The following is an 18,383-nucleotide window of genomic DNA, read 5'->3' on the forward strand; positions in this document are numbered from 1 at the left end:
CTGTTTTTAAATGCTGGAAGCCGATTCCCATCAAAACACAGACAGCCCCACCTGTAATTTTCAGGCAAAACTGCTTACATTGGTCAACCACACCAGAGCCAGAGGCCCTTCACTTGGTACCTCTGGCCACTTAGTGAACATACGTGAAACACAAAACAGTGAGCTGCTTTGAATGCCTTTTTTTTTTTTACTCTCTCACCACTTTACCTCATAAAAGCATCTTTCACAGCGCTTTTGCTGCTCCATCTAAATCTAAGGAAGTATGAGTTACATGAAATTCTCAAACAGCAAGACAACTTTGAATTGTATTCAAATCCAGTTTTATTAAAATAATTTGGCAATTTTAGTGGCAGTACAAAGTCTTCCACCATGACCACTGGACATATTAGATAGGAGGAGTTTCTGGTTTTGGTTTGGCATGGGTTTAGGGGTGCAGGTACTGTTTCTAATTCTTCCACCCTCCCTTTCATTACCAAGTGGCAAAAGTGCCTTAAGTTTCTCTGCCTACAGTATCCTGCTACTTATAGGACAGGAATTTGTCAAGTAAGACTGAAAAAATAAATTCCATAGATTCAAAATTCTCTGCAGATATCAAGAACATACAAAGGATACTAGTGACACCCACATTTAGTCCTCCAAGTAACAAGGCAAGCATCTGACATCTGGGGTTTCTTATTTTGGTTTATTGCTAATTACAATTCAGAGACCAAAGGGCTTCCAAAAGCTCTAAAAATCTTCACTGATATTCCCCCATATGGTTCCATTGAATTTAGAGGAGAAAACCAGGAGAGTGCTTGAATTGGTCTTGAAAATTCTGAGCCCATTTTTCCTTTACTGGGATTTTTCTTCTGCAATAGCTTGGGGCACTATTGCTTGCTCAATGCTTGACAATTAGCATCTGCCTTGCAAGAGATCTAAATATTGGCTTCATAACTATTACTGGAGAGCAGATGGTAGAGGCTGTTCCTGTCCAGGGCAAAACTTTTTTTTTTAATTCTTTTTTTTAGCAGACCTTAAGCTAAAACCTTAAAGGATCTGATGCTCCTTAGTTGTTCTCCAGTGATCCTGAAGCTGTCTGTAAGAAAGAAAGAAAGTTGTGTAAGCATCTTTACATGAGAACTTTCAGCTGGTTCCTAAGGCGTCCTGCTTTTCTAGAAGTGTATGAAAATTTGGCTTTGGCAGAGGAGCCCCGTGTTTTTGTTCCTGTGATAAGACTATCTCTTGGGGATCAGAATGCAGAGAACGAGGCAGGGCAATCACCTGAGAAAATTCTGCCCCTGCTTCCCTCTGAGGCAGTACTTTCTTAAGATTTGTGAGGATAGTTTCAGTATCAGTGGTCACCCATTGTCTATTCCTGGATATTCTCGTTATTCATTTGAGACTGTTCCCCTGAACGGCCAGTTTATTTCACTAGAGGGAGAAGACTGGCCCTACCATATCAGTGTTGTCTGCCTAATTATTTTCAGGAGGAAACTCTTATTCCTCTAGTGGGGGAACATGTTATCAGAGTCTATTCGCATTGATTTGTGGTCTAAACAGTATCACTACTCCCAGAAAAAGCAACTTGGCAATCAAAACAGGCGAGTGTATTTATATCCTCAGAAAAGGGCCTTGACTTTGCAAAGGTTAACTATGCAAGTGGTTTATGTTGTTCCAGTCACTCAGGCCTAAGAATATTAAGTCACGGCAGCAGCAGTTACATAAAATAATATAGTTTTAATTCTTATTAAATGAAGAAACATTTTCTTTTGGATGAGCATAACATTTTTAAGTTTCTCAAATAATTCTTAGTGTCTAATTTACGTTTTTTAAAAAAAGGTCAATTGAAATTATCATTGCCAAAGTTAAAGAATTAGGATATAAGGGTCCCTCTCTCATGTTAAGGTTTTTCTCTCATTCTTCATTTCGAGAATACTTACAATGAGACATTTGAACAATATCTGGAACAAAAAAAGCAATGCATATAATGTCATGTTGCCAACCCACAAAGCACTTAATCCTAGGAGAGGGGAATCATACTTACAAATGGAGTCCTGATTCCAAATTTGCTATGGAATGTCATGGTGACTTTGTTTTTATGTCCTGTTCTTTGATCAAAGGCATGGCATGTATCAAAAGGTGGGCTGTACAAGTGAAGGCTCACGGCAGGTTCTGTATGGCTAATGTTCTCTACTCGATGTAAGCCAATGGAATCTAGACAATACCCAAGAAGGAAAAGTGGAGAAAGGGGCTTAGATGATGGGTATAGGTAAAAATTTTGTCAACCACCTGAGATCATCAATCAATCGGATAAAGACAGAAATTACTTTGGAGTGACTTTCCAGTGAAAGACAGTAAGCAATATGTACTCGACTATTTCCCAAACCCTACAATTATAGTAAAATCATTTTAAAAAGGCATCAACCCAGGCACCTGGGTAGCTCAGTGGTTGAGCGTCTGCCTTTGGCTCAGGTCATGATCCTGGTGTCCTGGGATCAACTCTTGCATCAGGCTCCTTGCAGGGAGCCTGCTTCTCCCTCTGCCTATCTCTCTCCCCCTCTCTGTGTCTTTCATGAATAAGTGAATAAAATCTTCAATAAAAGTTTGAGAGCTTGTAAGTAGATGAATAGTTTTGCCAAGGATAGAAAGCTAAATCCTTAGCTAACCCAGGGGAAAGCCAAAAATTAACCTTTTATCTTGACATGATACATATGTGTACACACACACACAGCTCTGAACAGCTCAGGGATTGGCAGTAAAACTACTTCTGGAAGTGAGGGTGAAGATGGGGCTAAAAATCCAAGAACTGGTTGAAAGCCAGGCTCAAATTCCTTTTACCATTTCTTTCCCTCATTCCCCAGAGTACATGTCTGAGATCTATATTCTAGAAAGAGTACAATACACGAGCTCAGGACTGGCAGATACCAGGTGAAAAACTGGTGATATGAGTCAACATTTACTTATTGAATGGTAGGATCCCTGCTTTCCTTTCCACCTAGCTGCCAGCATACTACCAAACAGGATTTTCTTTCCCCTCGGACAGGAGATGGGAAACAGCTTCTCAGGGAATCTGATGAGCTCCAGGACAAAGCTCTTAAAGATAGCACCATTGGCTGTTCCTCAAGGAAAAATGTCTGCCAGATTATCCCAGAGTGAAATCCAGTTGACACACACCATCCATATGTTCAGAGCCACCAGTTAACTTTTTTTTGTCTCTAGTTTTCAAATATTAGCCTACAGCCAAGTTCACTAGACATTGGGGCAAGGCCTCTAGTATTAAAGATGGGGGTTGGGGCAACACCCCAAAATGCAGACACTTGAAACAGACACTTCTCAGGAGGAGACTAAAAAAAACAAACGAAACCCCTGAATAGAAAGGTTGAAAGAAAAACCGAGGAAGCTGGAAAAGACTCTAAGGACAAAGGGACAAAAACAGAAAATAGGAAAGGAAAAAAAAATCAGACAACTAGTCCAGGTGGTTTCATATCTGAGCACTAAGAGATTCAGAAACAGAACCAAACAAAACAAAACAAAACAAAACAAAAATCCCAAAGAAATACCTTGAGAGTATTTTCTTGAATAGAAGGATACAGATTTCCAGAATAAAGAACCCACAGACTACCCAGCACCATGAATGAGAGTCATGAATCAAGGTACAGGACTGTAATGCAGAGGGCAGGAAAAGATAACTAAAAGGGGACATTCCAAAGTTTCAAGAAAGAAAAAATAATTTCATAGAAAGATTTGAGAATCAGAATGGTACCAGGCTTTCAGAAAGAGGATTGGAAAAGAAAAGTCAAGGGGTTACCTTCATAGCTCTGAGAGCAGATCTGAGGTCCTAATTCCACATCCAGCTAATTTATCAATCATGGTGCCAGGATTTTTAGATATATGAGGTCTCAAAAACTTATTGTTCATGAACCCTGTCTCACAAAGCCAGTGAAGATATTTTCCACCAAAAAAGAGTATGAACCAGGAAGGAAGCAGACAAGAGATGAGGAAATAAGATCAGCAATGGGAGGGAGCAAAGGGAAAGCCTGCATGATGTGAGGGGACCCCAGGATAGCAGGTGAGCCCTGACTGAGAGCCTGACCAATTCACAATGAAGCAAGTCTAAGGGCCCTGGGGGAAGGGGAGAAGGAAAGACAAAATACTCAAAACTACGTTAAGAAATTTATAGTTAGGAGAGAATCTGAGGAATAATCAAGAAAGGAATTCAGTGAAATTAGTGCAGTTAATGTAGGCACCAAATTAGGATTTATGCTTTATGATCTGGCTCCATAAGCTTGCATGAGAGAATAGTGAAGCCTAGAAGCAGAAGACAGGTTCTATCTCAGCTATAGTTAGACCACCTTCCAACAAGTCACAACTTCTGGGATCCTTAGCAGTTTTCCTCATTTCCAAAAATGGGACGTAATCTCAGTTATGCAGACTCTGATTCCATAGCTTATACTTACTGCTCATCATAGACCGGCCTTAAGCACAATTTTGAGCCTAAGTTCCACCTCCTTAAGAACTGACTGCCTTTATACAAATTATTTGTTTCTCCGATTGCAAGCACATACACTACCCAATGCATGCTGCACAATCCTGCCAGCACAGACCCCACAAAACCTAGTCACCATCCTTTAGAGAAGCCCCTGAAACTCTTGTCTGAAATCTGCTCTTAATAATCCCAGCATCCATCCATCTGTCCATCCATGCAGCCATTTGTCCATTTGTCTTTGCCTCCATTTCTTTTATGCCCATGGTGTACCATCTTTCACAATAACCTTGGACCTTTCTTGGTGATGCTCATGGATGCCAGTTTGGTCCAGGCATGTCTACCATTTGCCTTTACGTTAGGTAATTTGGTCTCCTTGTCCCAATTATCTTTTTTCTTCCACTCTATGTTGCACACTGCTATGGGATCCATCAAGATGCTCCCAATAAAATTCTACTGACCAAAGCAAGCTCTTACCTTCAGCTGGTTTTGGAGTCCCAGGCCCTGATCTCACTTCACTATTCTACTAACTCGTGTCCAAGCCCATTCTCCCTTCTCTCCAGCCAAACCACTACTGAACATTTTTCATTCTTTGCAAGGATTGTGCCTTCCCTTCCCTCATGCTCTTCCCTGCACTCGAAACGTCCCTCCTACTGATCCCTATCCATCTGCACTCTTCTTGCATCCGTAAAAATCTACGGTTGAACTTTTGAGGCTTTTGATCTTACAGGCAATTAGTCTACAGAAATATTTAGCTTATCCTACCCGACATTTTGCTGATTGGCAAAATCCACATTCCCCCCCCCCCCAGCTCTCCCCCCACCCATCAGAATTTTCACTTCAATGGAAAAAAGAAATTTGAGCACTGTGGCTGGAACTGAGTGGCCATTGCTGCCCTTTAGACAGTGTGGCTTGCACACAGCAGTCCCTGCACCCTTATTCCTGGCCTGAATTTCTCAATTGCCTTACCTGCTTGGCTCCTGTAGGCTCTGCGTGGACGACTCTACCTATTCTTTAAGACCCAATTTAGTTTCATAAAGATTCTGGGACTCTAGCAGAAAGCAATTATTCTGGAAGGCTTGTTGGCCTTATTGCGAGTGATACAGGCAACAAAACTGTTCTTAGAAATTTGGTGTGTCTAACATATATACAGCAACCTTCAAATAAATGCTTTCTGCCACATAAGAAACAAATACTTTTTTGTTTTGTCAATGGAGGAAGAAACCTTGCTATACTATCTGACCTTTGTAAATGCCTTGCATTCTTTTATTTTGTTTTATTTTATTTCGTTTAGAGAAAGAAAGTGAGAGAGAACACAAGCAGGGAGAGGGCAGAGAGAGGGAGAAGCAGACTCTCCGCTGAGCAGGAAGCCCCATGTAGGGCTCCATCTCAGGACTCTGGGATCATGACCTAAGTGGAAGGCAGACACTTAACTGAATAAGCCACCCAGGTACCCCAGTGCCTTGCATTCTTAAACTCATAAACAAATTTAGGACAAGTATCAAAACTAATAAGGGACTTTAAGATCTAAGAAGAAAGCTGCAGGACCAGAAAAAAAAAAAACTCTCTGTAATATTTTATATTACATCAGAGGGATGGCATCCCAATTAAGGGTATGGGCTTTGGAACCAAATGGCTTGATTTCAAATCCTGACTGGCAATTAAAGGCTGAGTGACCTCAGATGTGTTATTCTTCTGGTGTGTTGGCAATCTCTTCTATAAATGGGAATCAAAAATGATCTATAATCTTTAACAGGCTTTTTGGAAAGTTATTCTCCCTTTTAGAAATGCAGATGTTAATCACAGCCTCTTTTGAAAAGCATCTGGCTCTCCCATATTACATTTAGGAAAAAGAAGGAATTCTTGGTAGGGGATCTATAAGTCACTGCTAAACAATGGGCTCTCTAAAGATTCTCTTGAGAATATTCTTTTAGGTATGCTGTGTACATTTTATAAAAACAGGGACCAGTTACAATTCTTAACCACTTCCAGAACATTTCCTTACATTTTTTAACACAAAGACTAGTATTTCCAACCTGACTTCACTCCCTTATTAAAAGGATCCACTTTTGGGGTGCCTGGCTGGCTCAGTCAGTAGAGTATGCAACTCGATCTCAGGGTTATAGGCTCGAGCCCCAGGTTGGCTGTAGAGATCACTCAAAAATAAAAGCTTTAAAGAAATAAAAATAAAATAATCTACTTTTGTAAATTCATATTCAATGCTAACTGTCCTCAGACTTGGCAGGAAATGACTTTTCAGTGCATGCCAACCTATGTGCATGCATTTTGAGTGATTCTAATTCAGACACAAAGGTTTAAAAAAACAAAACCCATTGCTTTAGATCATTTTCCAAGTATCTGAAATCATGACTCCATGAACCAAATTCTGCTGGACATATAAATATGCAAGCAGTATTTCAAATGGGAGCTCAAGGCTTTTCCCACTTGCCCTAAGAAAATGGTATTCCATGTTACCGTTGATGTAGGCACACTGGTTTTCTCTCAAGGTTCTTTCAGACTTCTTGATCATCTCATTGGATTTTTTGTCAGGCCAGGCAAATAATGTCTCCTTTAGATTTCCCTGCAGCATCTTCAGAAAGCAGTGGGAATCCGTGTGATCATGGATACTGCTATATATACACAAAAGACAATTCAGCTCAGTGGATAGCCCAGTACTCAGAGCTCAGTAACACTCTGCCCAGACCTCACTACCGCTGCGTACTGTCCAGAGGACTTGTAAATGTCATCAGTTTGTAATTAACATTGTTCAGGGCAACATATAAAATACCAGGTCTTCCATATTAATGCATATACATGGTGCAATTCTGGTGCATAACTGGAATACAGAACAGTTCATTTTTAAAAATTGGGTTAAAAAAAATCATGTTGTAACGCTACTTTGGTAACAAACACAAAACCAGCAACCTTCTTGTCTTTTGCAAGACACAGCTTTGATAGCTCAATTAAGCTGGGCTATACCTGGATTATAAAACATCAGAGAAATTTTAGAAAGGATAAAGATAATCATCTCTAATAATTGCATCACACATGTAAGATCACACTTAACATATAGTGGGTTTTTTTTTTTCCCCTGCAGGCCTTTTCTCTCTTTTCTTTCCTTTGGGGGACAAAAGGTAGGTGTATGTGTGTTAGCATCCAAGAGTTGTATTGTAATCTTGTTAACATTTTGCAGATTTAGAGTACTCCACCTGTGATTAACTCCCAAGAATAGTGGGAGAAAGATAGTACACTGGATTTGCAGAAAACATTTATTTATGGAATCTTAGAGTAAATGGTATAAAAGGTGTGAACCTGTATATGTTATTAGCATTTATCTTCTACGTTGAGTGCATAAAACCTTAAGAACTCACCTTCTAAATCCACAGAGCCTAGTTTTACTCTTGACATTATCTGTTCTCAAATAATATTGAAAATGAACAAAAACACCACCATTCCATATGAGTAAATAAAGTCCTATATAGACCTAACTACCTCCAAATCTCATAAATTCAGGTTTCCTTTCTCCCATCAAAAATGGGTCTGCAAGTACTGCTTTTACCACTCTCAAAAGCCTGAGAAGGATCACAGATAACAATACTCACAAGTTTGTGAACTTAGGATAAATTAAGGAACCAAGTTTCAAAGAACTGGTATTAGTTTAAGTTGCCTTATCCTCTACATAAAAAATTGAAGAGAAAATTAAAAAAAGTAAAAGTCAGTTAACAATAAACTTGAAATAGCAAGAAATTTTCTGAATTTGTGAATTGCTTTTCTGGTTCCAAATGAGCACACTTTGGTCTTTGGTCCTGCAATTGTTTACAGACTTCAAAGCACCACAAAGGTCAAATTTTAGCAAAATTCCACATACATTTAGCTCCACAGAAGACAGAAAAAGTTAAACTGGCTACTTACCTCCTTTGATTTACTACTCATTTGTGGGGCTGGGTTTGATGTACATGGTATATGCCTAAACTCTTAAACTAATTCCCATGAGAACTTTTGTTGGAACATTTTGAACAAATAACTGTAACATGAAATTTGTTAATGCTCCCAAGACCTGTAGCCATTCTGGCACTGAACTTTCCTTATGCTGGAATAAATCATCTAATAAGTATCTGCAAATGAATAACTGTATTACCTGCCATGTCCTTCACCCCAACATAGAATCATTAGATTAAATTTTCCATTTCCTTCATCCACAAGATTTCGAGTATACCTGAAAGGAAGGTATTCAGAGATTTGAATCTGGTTGACGAAATATGCATTAGGAAAAATAAGTATGTCACAAAGCATGGTTCGTTTACAAATGTTAACATTTCTCCCGCTAAACAACTTTCAATGTGGTTTTCTAATTAGAAAAATCCAACACAAATGGTAACAATTTTTCACAGTTCATTATGGACACTTTTGGATTTTGTATCACGTTTATAGCTGCTGCATTTTAATTAGTGGCACAAAAAGGGGAACAGGAGAAAAAGGAAATTCCTTGATTCTCTACGTGACAGCCTCAAACTGATAAAAAGAATACGTTTCTTACAGAGGTATTTGCAAAGTTCACTACTGCTCTAGGCAAGAATGTTACTGTTGTTTTTTCCCTCCTCCCTGTAGCTAAAGCTAAATCAAAACTTAAGAAACAAGGTTTCATTAAATAGCTGTTTCTAGAATTCTCAGTTTTTGCTATAGCCTAGACACAAACTACATTTGAAAGCACACATATTGAAAATTCCTCCACAAACAGGGTAGGAGTTAAGTAAAAACAAAGGAAATGTCTTAAGGAAAGTAAATAATACTCTAAACCTTTTCCAGGAGTAATTGGCCAAAATAAAATAAAATAAAATAAAATAAAATAAAATAAAATAAAATCCCAAATCAAAATAACCACAGAAAACAAAACAAACCTACTTTTAAAGTTTCTATTAATCAAAGAGGTACTATTCATGCCACCTAATTAACAAAGCTTGATAACTATGACATCTGTTTAGTTTTTTTTAGGACGAGGAATCTTTATCCCATATTTGGGGGAGTGTTTGATCACATGGTCATCTGGTCATTTATGTTCTGAGTGCCCCTTCCTCCCCTTGCCTCCCCAGGCAGGAGGCCAGGTGCTGGCAGAGCAGGAGCCCTGAGAGAGTTGATTAATAAGTGCTTTTTAGATGTCAGTCATCATCACTTTGTAGCTCTTTCTGACCTTTCTGAGGGGGTGTGCACAGAGCCTTTAATTCCCCATAAACTCCACTCTGGTATGAGGATACTCTTCTTCCCTCTACCAGTCTTAGAGCCTTAGGGTCACCCTTCTTGCCTTTCTGTTCCCTCCCCTCCCTCCCCCCCCCCCCCCCCCGAATTTACTGTCTGGCTTACACTGGAACATACTCTGCCTTGGTTTTTCTGCACTGGCTTTCCCAAGGTCAGAGATCAGAATCCTCTGCAGCGCGAACACCAATTGCATGTAAAAAATTCTATCAGGATGATTTCTGCTCTCCTATGCTCTCCCTCCACATTCCCCCCAACACCCAGGACTGCATCATTATCTGCATTAGTTGCATGTCCGGACACCTGTATAAATAGATCAACAGAAATCCTTCCATGTCAAGTGACTTGGAACTTGTCACTCAAGATGAATTCAAAGCCCCTGGAAATGCCGCTGTTCTTATAGCCCACCATGGTTGATGAAGTCCACCTGAACAATGATGTATCTGGGCCAAGAGCAAACTGTTCTACACCATGAGTCGGCTGGAAGTTTAGTGGTTGTTTATAGTGAGGGCTTAGAATGAGGATGCTCATTTGAATCCTGGAGCAGCTACCTGATAGAAGTTTGACCTGGTGCAGGTAATCCAACCTTTTCATTGCCTAACATTCCTCATCTGGCGGTGGTCGGTGGGTAAGGAACTGTACCTATCTCACAGAACTGTCAATGAGTTGCTACACCAGTAAAGTGACTGAAAGTGACTGGATGGGTACCGGGCCCCTAATAAGTCCTCACTTGAAGCTAGTGGCAACATTAACAAGTGGCCTCTGGTAGCTTTATTGGCAGCCCCAGAAGGACAGGAACCAAAGGAATTTCCTGGAGCCCACTTGCCAGTGGGAGATGGGATCTTAAGCAGGCTTCACTTGTTAATCTCAAATCTTGAAACACAAATGAAACTGCCCTTGTCGACAAATACACCGCCTATGTTTAAGTGAGGTGACTAACCCCAACTGCTCCCAAGGAAAACAATCTCTGCTTATTCTTATCTTTCGAGTATTAGCTAGCTGCCCTTCGTAGGAAACAGCCTCACCCTTGGGGGGGGGGGGTCAAGTTTTACTTCTGTCGCTAGAGGATGGGTAGAGAGATTCGTTTTTTACTTTTATCACCAAGCCAGAGCCTCAAAGGACCATCTCACTCCAGCACATGTGGGAAGCAGCGGTCTTCAATTTACATTCCAGAGCCTCAGAACCGAGGACAGGAGAAAGCATATTGCTTGGGGGCTGAAAGGGAACCCGGTCTTTAACTCACAACCCTGACGGCGAGTTGGAATAAACCCGCAGTCCAGGAAGTTCAATGGGTTTGGGAGGCTCAGTTTAAGCTGAAAACAACGACAAAAATCAAAACCCCCAAAACGCCAGCAGCTGACAACCCTACGATGCTATTTTATATTGGCAAAAATGCCTGCTGGCAGGTGCCCGCCGCAGGCGACCGATGGATGGAGAGCTAGGGGGCTGTGTCCTCCGCCGCCACCCCTTTTTCCGGAGGGCTGATGGAGCTCTCTCCGGGCAGCACGCTCGTCAGTGCCCCGGGGGCGGCGGCCCGGGGGGAGGGAGCCTGAGCGCGCGGGGCCCCCGGAGACCGACCGCGCCGGGGAGAGGAGCCCACGAGGAGGAGCGGGGGTCTGGAAGCGTTCGGGTGGACGGGAGGGAAGAGCACGAAACGCATGACCCACCTTGGGGCCGCGGGGCCGGGGCTGCGGGCGCTCCGGGGGGTGGGGGGGCGCTCCCGGAGGAGACTCCTCCTCCCCACGCCCGCTGCTCCTGCGGTCCCGAGCCCGCGCCGTCGGCAGGGCTTCGGGGACCCGCGCCCCGGCTCCGGCGGCCGCGGCGAGGGCGCGCTCACCTGTACTGGTCGAACTTGGCGTACGCGGCCCACTCGGCGGGGTCGCTCTCGTAGGCTTCCAGGACGGCCTGCACCTCCTCTACGTTCACCTCCTCGCCGGCGAAGAGCTGGTGCAGGATGCGGATCAGCTCCGCCAGGGTCCGCGGCTTCAGCACCTCGGTCTGCTCCATCCCCGCGGCGCTGGCGGGCTCGCGGCTCTGCGCGGGGCTGCGGGGCTGCGGGGCTGCGGGGCTGCGGGGCTGCCGGGCGGGAGCTGAGCGCAGAGGAGCGGGGCGGCGGGGGGTCGCGGCTGCCCGCGGACAGGCGCGCACACACCGGAGCCCCGAGCGCTCGAGTGCCGCAGGCCCGAGGCGCCCCGGCCGTCCCCCAGCGGAGAGGAGGCGCGCGCGCGGACGGGCACCGACTCGGCCGGGCTCGGCGGCCCCGGCCCCTTTTAAGCTCTCGGAGGCAGCGGGACTGTACCAACGGCCCTCGGAGGGTGGGGAGAGGCGGGGAGCGACCCGGCGACGGCGGCGGAGGCGGCGGGAGCGTGCGGACAAGGTCCAGGCTCGCCGCCCCGGGTCCCCCCGCTCCGCGGCGCGCCCGGGAACGCCTGCGGCCGCGCCCCCGCCTGCCGGGGTCTCCGCGCCCCTCTCCCCCACCTGGCCGCGGCGGGTGGTGTCTGCCCATGCCAGCCCCTCTCCCCGCGCCGCTCCCGCCCCCGCCCCCGCCCCCGCCCCCGCCCCCGCCGCGGTTAGCCACGAGAGGAAGCCGCCCGGAGGAGTCCGGGGCTGGGGGGGAGGGCGCTGAGGAGGGAGCCGGGGGAGGAAAGAGGCTTCCTTCCAAAGAGAGCAGAGGAGTGGTGAAGAGCTTGCAGAGGAGAGGTTGGGGATGGAGCCTACTACCCGGCTGGAGAGCTACTGTTTCATCGATTGACACTACTCACAGCAGGCTCCAGCCTGGCTGGGGGTGGGGGGTGGGGGGAAGTGGAAGTCTTTCTTGAAAATATATATATTTTTTTAATGTAAAGAATTTCAAAACGAAATGTACTGTACTGAAAATGCATTTTCACAAAGGACACTTGGGTCTCGAGCAGGACTAGTGAGACGAGGGAAGGCCAGGTACCCGCTCTTTGAATTTAAAATCAAACATTTCCTTTAAAATAGTATATTCGGTGCAAAGACCTGATGTATGTAGCATTCATGTCCCCTAAAGCAATACTTTAAAGCGTTTTAATTAGACTATCGAAATCAAATCGAGGCGTGTACTTGAAGGAGCCTATTGGTTAAGGAAATGCATTTCTATGCCGAGCAGGGCACTCAGCACGAACGCTTCGTGAACAACACAAATTGTGAATGAAAATAAGTGTGAGGGACAGAAGAAATGCAAGTATGGATTCACTCTTATTGTAAATGAACCCAGGGAATAATTCGAATTCAGGGTTATTAAAGGCCTGAATTTTTGAAAGACGGGTCTTTCCCTGCTCCCCTCAGCCCATTTTGCTTCAATGTATGTCTGTATATTTAACCAAGCCCACCCAAGCGCCCCAATGTGTCTATATGTTTAAATCCTAAATTCATATTTTAAGCATCCGTTTAAACATCACACTGTATTCTAACAACGTTGTTAGAGAATAAAAATGACAGGTCAGTCAATCACCATTGTCCAGAAGGAGGTAGAAAGCAAGCACTCCAGAAGCCAACCTTTTGTGATATATGTTGTTGCGAGGTGGTTAATTGTACTAGTCTGGGACAGAGTACTTTGTACACTTTTGTTTACTTGAATTTTTTTTTTTTTGTTCTTGTGTTTTCTAATTGAGTCTCCTAATTATTTCATTTCAGCTCTCCTAATCTAGACTTTCACTGGCTCTTCTTGACTCTCAAAGACTTGAGGAATCTTACCTAGTACACCCATATTCACAGTTCTATTAATTGCCTCTCTTCTCTAAATCTTCCCAGAAACAATTTCATTGGTCATTACTATGTGGATGCCTCCCACATCTCCCTAATTTTACACACTGAGAGCAATCTCTAACATCCTTTGGCACCCAAATTGGAACATATTTGAAACTCCCTTCAAGCATTCTTTTCAACTCCTGGAGGTTCTATTTCTGCAGTGAGGCTATGTAGTCTCAAAAACCACATCCACCACTGCCAACTCCTTTCATCGCTTCATTCTCAAACCCTTCTACCAAATGCCAAACTTTGTACCTCTATATCTTTTATGATTGCCTGCTTTTCTATACCTATTGCCACTACACTTGCTCAAGCCTCTATTTTGGGTGGATTACTGTAAACTTCCTAACTGGATTTCTTGGTTGCAGTGCCTGCCCCTGCGCCCTCCCCGCCCCAGGTGAACCCTTTATTCACAACCACTAGATTTATTATCCTAAGGCATCAATTAATGATATCGTTTCCTAGTCAGATAACTTTCAATAACTCTTATTTCCAACACACAAGGTTTGTCAGTCTGGCATTCAAAGTTCTCCATCTTTGGGTTCTAAATTAGTTTTTTCATCTTTCACCTTTTGCCATTCTTGGTTTTTATTTTTGTTTTACAAATGTTATGTTCCAGCGAAATGGGATTATGATCCTATCTTGACCTTACCCAATTCATTCTTTTGCTTAAGCTTCTTATTGTGACTAGATTCTAGAAGGCTATTTCCATACATCCAAATCTTACTTTAAGGTCTTAGCTCAAATGTTTTTCTCTCAAATGAGCTGTATCTCCCCCTGAACTGGGGCAGGAATCAATCCTTCTTAGGGCACTTACTATGTCAGAACAAGTATTGCAATTGCTTGTGTGAATCATCTTGACACAGAGAACCTTTAGGACAGGCTCTGCTTACGTTTTATATCTCCCAGTGTCCGACACACAGTGCCTTGTGTATGCATGAATGGCAAAGTTGGGAAAAACAGAGGTAATTGCTAGAGTAATCCAATTGCTAGGTTTTCTTTAGGGATCCTGGGGTAGTGAGTTCAAATCCAGAAGACTTCTCTCAATTGTTTTTGGTTTCTGTGCAAAGAACACCTGAATTCTTCCCAGAACAGTTGCACTACTGAAAAGGAGGAGGAAGAGGAAGGGGGGAGGAAGAGGAAGAGGAAGAAGAAATTAGAAGAGGAAAATGATGGACAATTCAGAGTCTATTAACATAAGCAGAGTACCTATGTTAGACCCAGAGGTAGTAGCTCCACTCTATTCTGTACTGCCCAGGGCAATGACTATCACATTTTCAGACACTGACATAGGGTAGATATCCACAGGAGGGAACAAGAATTACTGAAGGTCTAGAAAAATGGTCTATCCATCCATTGCACACATTTTAAGAAGCATGTGCTATATGCCAAGCACTCTTCACAAAACCAAGTCTCTGTCCTTGCAGGGCTTATGCTCTAATGAGGTGTGGGGTGCAGGGAGGAAGGTAGACACGCCAACAAATATTACAGTATACGGGGAGAAGTGGACACGTAATGTACACGAATATATAATGTAGACAGCAGAAGCTGGGTCAAGGGGTGATGAGGAATTGTCATGTTAGAGGAGTTCAGGGGAACACTTCCCTGATGAAATGTTATTTCAGCAGGGACTGAAGGACCTTAGCATGACTTGTAGCTGTCTGGGATAAGTTTCCGGGTAGAGGAAACACTTAAGTGCAAAAACCCTTGGAGGAAACAATTAAGTATTTGGTGAATATGGATGTGGGCGGCAGGGTGTGGAGGTAGGGACTACAAATCACATAGGACTTCACAGAACAATGGAAATCATTCAGGGATTTTGGCCAGAGAGCAAGCACATCAAGGGAATCCAAATAGTTGGCTACTAACAACAATCTGAGGGAGAGATAATGGTGGCTTTGGCCAGAAGAGGGGAAGGAGAGGGGAGAAAGGATTGCTTTCCTAACATGTTTTGAAAGTAAAGGCGTCAGGATTTGCAGATTTGGAGATGGGTTGTTAGAGAGGAATCAAGAATGAGTCACAACAACTGCAATAACAGATCTGCCACTGACTAAGGGAAGATTTAGAGGGTCTGGGGTTTGGAATGAGGAAAAGATAAGCTTTAAAGATCGAGATAACTAGAACTGGAACAAACAGTAAATAGTTAGAAGTAGCAAGGAGAAAAGGAAGACCAGACCACTGGAAGACAGTTGTATAAGGACTAGACCATTCAAAATGGATAGGGCCTTTTTCATGGAGAGCACTACAAGTCATCAATATATACAGTCTGAATCCCCTATGAGGACACAGACTGTGGATTTACTCTTCTAACTTGAGAATCCGCCCACACTCAAATATACATATATTTTTTTTCACTAATATTATGTAAGAAAACAGAGGTAACTCTAGTATCTGGTACCAAAACTTTTTGCTTTCCATTATTTCTAAAAGTCAAGTTAAAAAATTCAAAACTTCAACTTAAATCCAAAAATCTGCCTAATTAGAACAAAGGTGCTGAGAATAGCAATTTTGTCTCATTCCAAAGCTGAGAGCATAATAGGCACTTAGTATGTGAATGAAAAAATGGAAGGTACAAATAAAAGTTGCTTCAAGGCTTTTGATAGGTTTTGTCTAACTGTACCCTGAAGATTAGTGTCCATTCACGTTCCATGCACCACGAATATGACAGACTTAATTCCCCACAACTCTGCCCATACTGACAGGTAAAGTGCTTTCCATGACTGCTATTGTGATAGGTGACAATTAGCATCTCATAGTTTTTATTTGTATAATGGGGTTCTGCACTTGTTGCACTTTTTTAGCCATCTGTATTTTAAAATTTTTCAAATTTTAATTTCATATAGTTAAGTGTTATGTTAGTTTCAGGTGTACCATATAGTGATTCAACAATCCCATATAATGCCCAGTGCTCATCACAAATGCCTTCCTTAATCCCCATCACCTATTTCACCCCCGCACCCACATTTTAAGCCATACATATGTTGCAAATATTTTCCTTTATCTTCTGCCATACAAAAATTTGAAATATTTCCTTTAATGTTGCTTTGCTAATAACTTAAATGTTTTGCAAACCACATTTAAAAAGTTCATTCATTCAATATATAATGAATTACTGATGATGTATGTATAAAAAATGTACTAAATATTATGTGTTGGTACCAAATAAAAAACCAAAAAGCATCCTATTTTCAGGCACATTACAATCATGAAAGGTTGTTACATGCATGTTTATAATATAGTATACAGTAGAACTGTAATAGTGGAAGCTTGCTGTGAGTGTTCTTATAAAAGAGTATCCCGAATGATTTGGACAGGCTTTAAGGAAAGTTAAAATCGGAATTAGGCAAAGAGGTAGGATTTGAAAGGGGGTGGGGAGTTCTAAGTACACTTCCAGAAATAGACTGCATGAGCAGGTGTCCGAAACAAAGCACAAGGCATATTCAGGGAACAGTGAATAGTCCAGCATGGGTTGGATAATGCTGTAGGGAAAGAGTAAGACTACACCTGCTGAACTGTTTTGAATACTTTCCTTTCCATTATGTGGTCTATAGCTGACTCCCCCAGTGCCAGAAGTTTACCCAAGGAAACGAAGCTTAAGCTGCAGGAAAGGTGATTTTCATTTTCAATCCCCTTGCACACTGCAGACCCGCCCACTTTGGGTTACACATAGATAAATCACGTTGACTAATACCATATAATCAAGGCATAGTCCTCACTTTGAGTTCTCTAATCTGAGTAGAATAGGTAGTTATGGTCCCTTGAGGGTTAAAACTAGGAAATCACAGATTCCACGAAGTATCAAATCTAATTTGGATCACAGATAAACATTCTCAGCTTACCTTACACCTAAGTATGAAGAACTCATTATGAAATCCTTGGCACTGTAACGTCAAAAGTGGAAGCACAATATTCTATTATTGTGTATGTTCCATGGGCTGTGGGTCATCGTTGTCCAGTAGGATAAAGCATGACATCGTGGACATCAATTTTCTCATAAACATGGACAACTTAGAAATATAACTGCACCCCCCAGGTTCAATTAAAATTAAGACAATTTAAACCAGATAGCTGCAAAAATATTTGTGAAGTGTATTTTTGTTTCTAGCCACTCAGTACTTGTGAGATCCAGGCTTAAAAGTTAATGCTGCAAAGTTAGCAAAGAATGATTAAATCCTTTGGGTAAGGATTTAAAAGATAAAAGCATAAATAAAGTTTGAAAAAAGAGTAAAGCCCTATATATTTTTCAAGGTTATTAGAGATGAAAACAAGTCCGGTATGCATATTTGGCTAACCTTAGATTTAATGTATTTAGATCAAAAAAGAACTAAGTTGATGTCACAAATTCAAACTCAAGCAGTCTTGGTTGCTGAGGCAGTAAATATTCTATCACCTGAAACCTCAGTGCCAAATTTAATATAAACACATCTTTGCTACATGTTAAATATATATAAATACACATATAAATCTATTCACGCCCTTCAATAAACTGTAAGTGGACAAAGCTGGAGAACAGATCTTTTCCATATCTAACTTATTTGACTCAAAAATAATCCACTTCCTAGCTCTGAACATATATATAAATTTCTTACCTAGTCTTACAAGATAAATTTGCAGAATTCAACTTGTATTAGTCCAGGGCTAATTACCTGCTATATTAGTTTATTACACAGGGAAATCAGTGTTAGGGGACTTAACAATTTATTTTTGGGCAGAAAAATGAGAACTGAACAGTGATTTCGTCACTGTAAACTGAATTGTTCCTTAGCAACCCTAATGCTAATATAGGGCAGATCATTAACCATAAAGTACATTGTGGGATTTAAGGGACAAAAGTGTAGTTCAAAGTCTTTTGACAAAATCATACCATTCCTATTACCTTTGAAAATAAACACTCTCAGAA

At 42.2% G+C, this 18,383-nt stretch overlaps 1 protein-coding gene across 1 annotated transcript; it reads right to left on the reverse strand.

Annotated features, from left to right (window-relative positions):
- Positions 1-303: 303 nt before the first annotated feature.
- On the reverse strand, positions 304-11,789 carry CDO1 (cysteine dioxygenase type 1). Its single transcript, XM_072840603.1, has 5 exons — positions 11,550-11,789; positions 8,601-8,678; positions 6,938-7,092; positions 2,024-2,193; positions 304-1,075 (listed from the first exon to the last, which is right to left on the reverse strand). The coding sequence occupies exons 1-5, from the start codon at positions 11,717-11,719 to the stop codon at positions 1,046-1,048; spliced, it is 603 nt and encodes a 200-aa protein (XP_072696704.1). The 5' UTR covers positions 11,720-11,789; the 3' UTR covers positions 304-1,045.
- Between the last annotated feature and the right edge of the window lie 6,594 nt (positions 11,790-18,383).

The sequence above is a fragment of the Canis lupus genome, chromosome 10 (assembly GCF_048164855.1).
Source record: "Canis lupus baileyi chromosome 10, mCanLup2.hap1, whole genome shotgun sequence".
Taxonomy (NCBI): domain Eukaryota; kingdom Metazoa; phylum Chordata; class Mammalia; order Carnivora; family Canidae; genus Canis; species Canis lupus.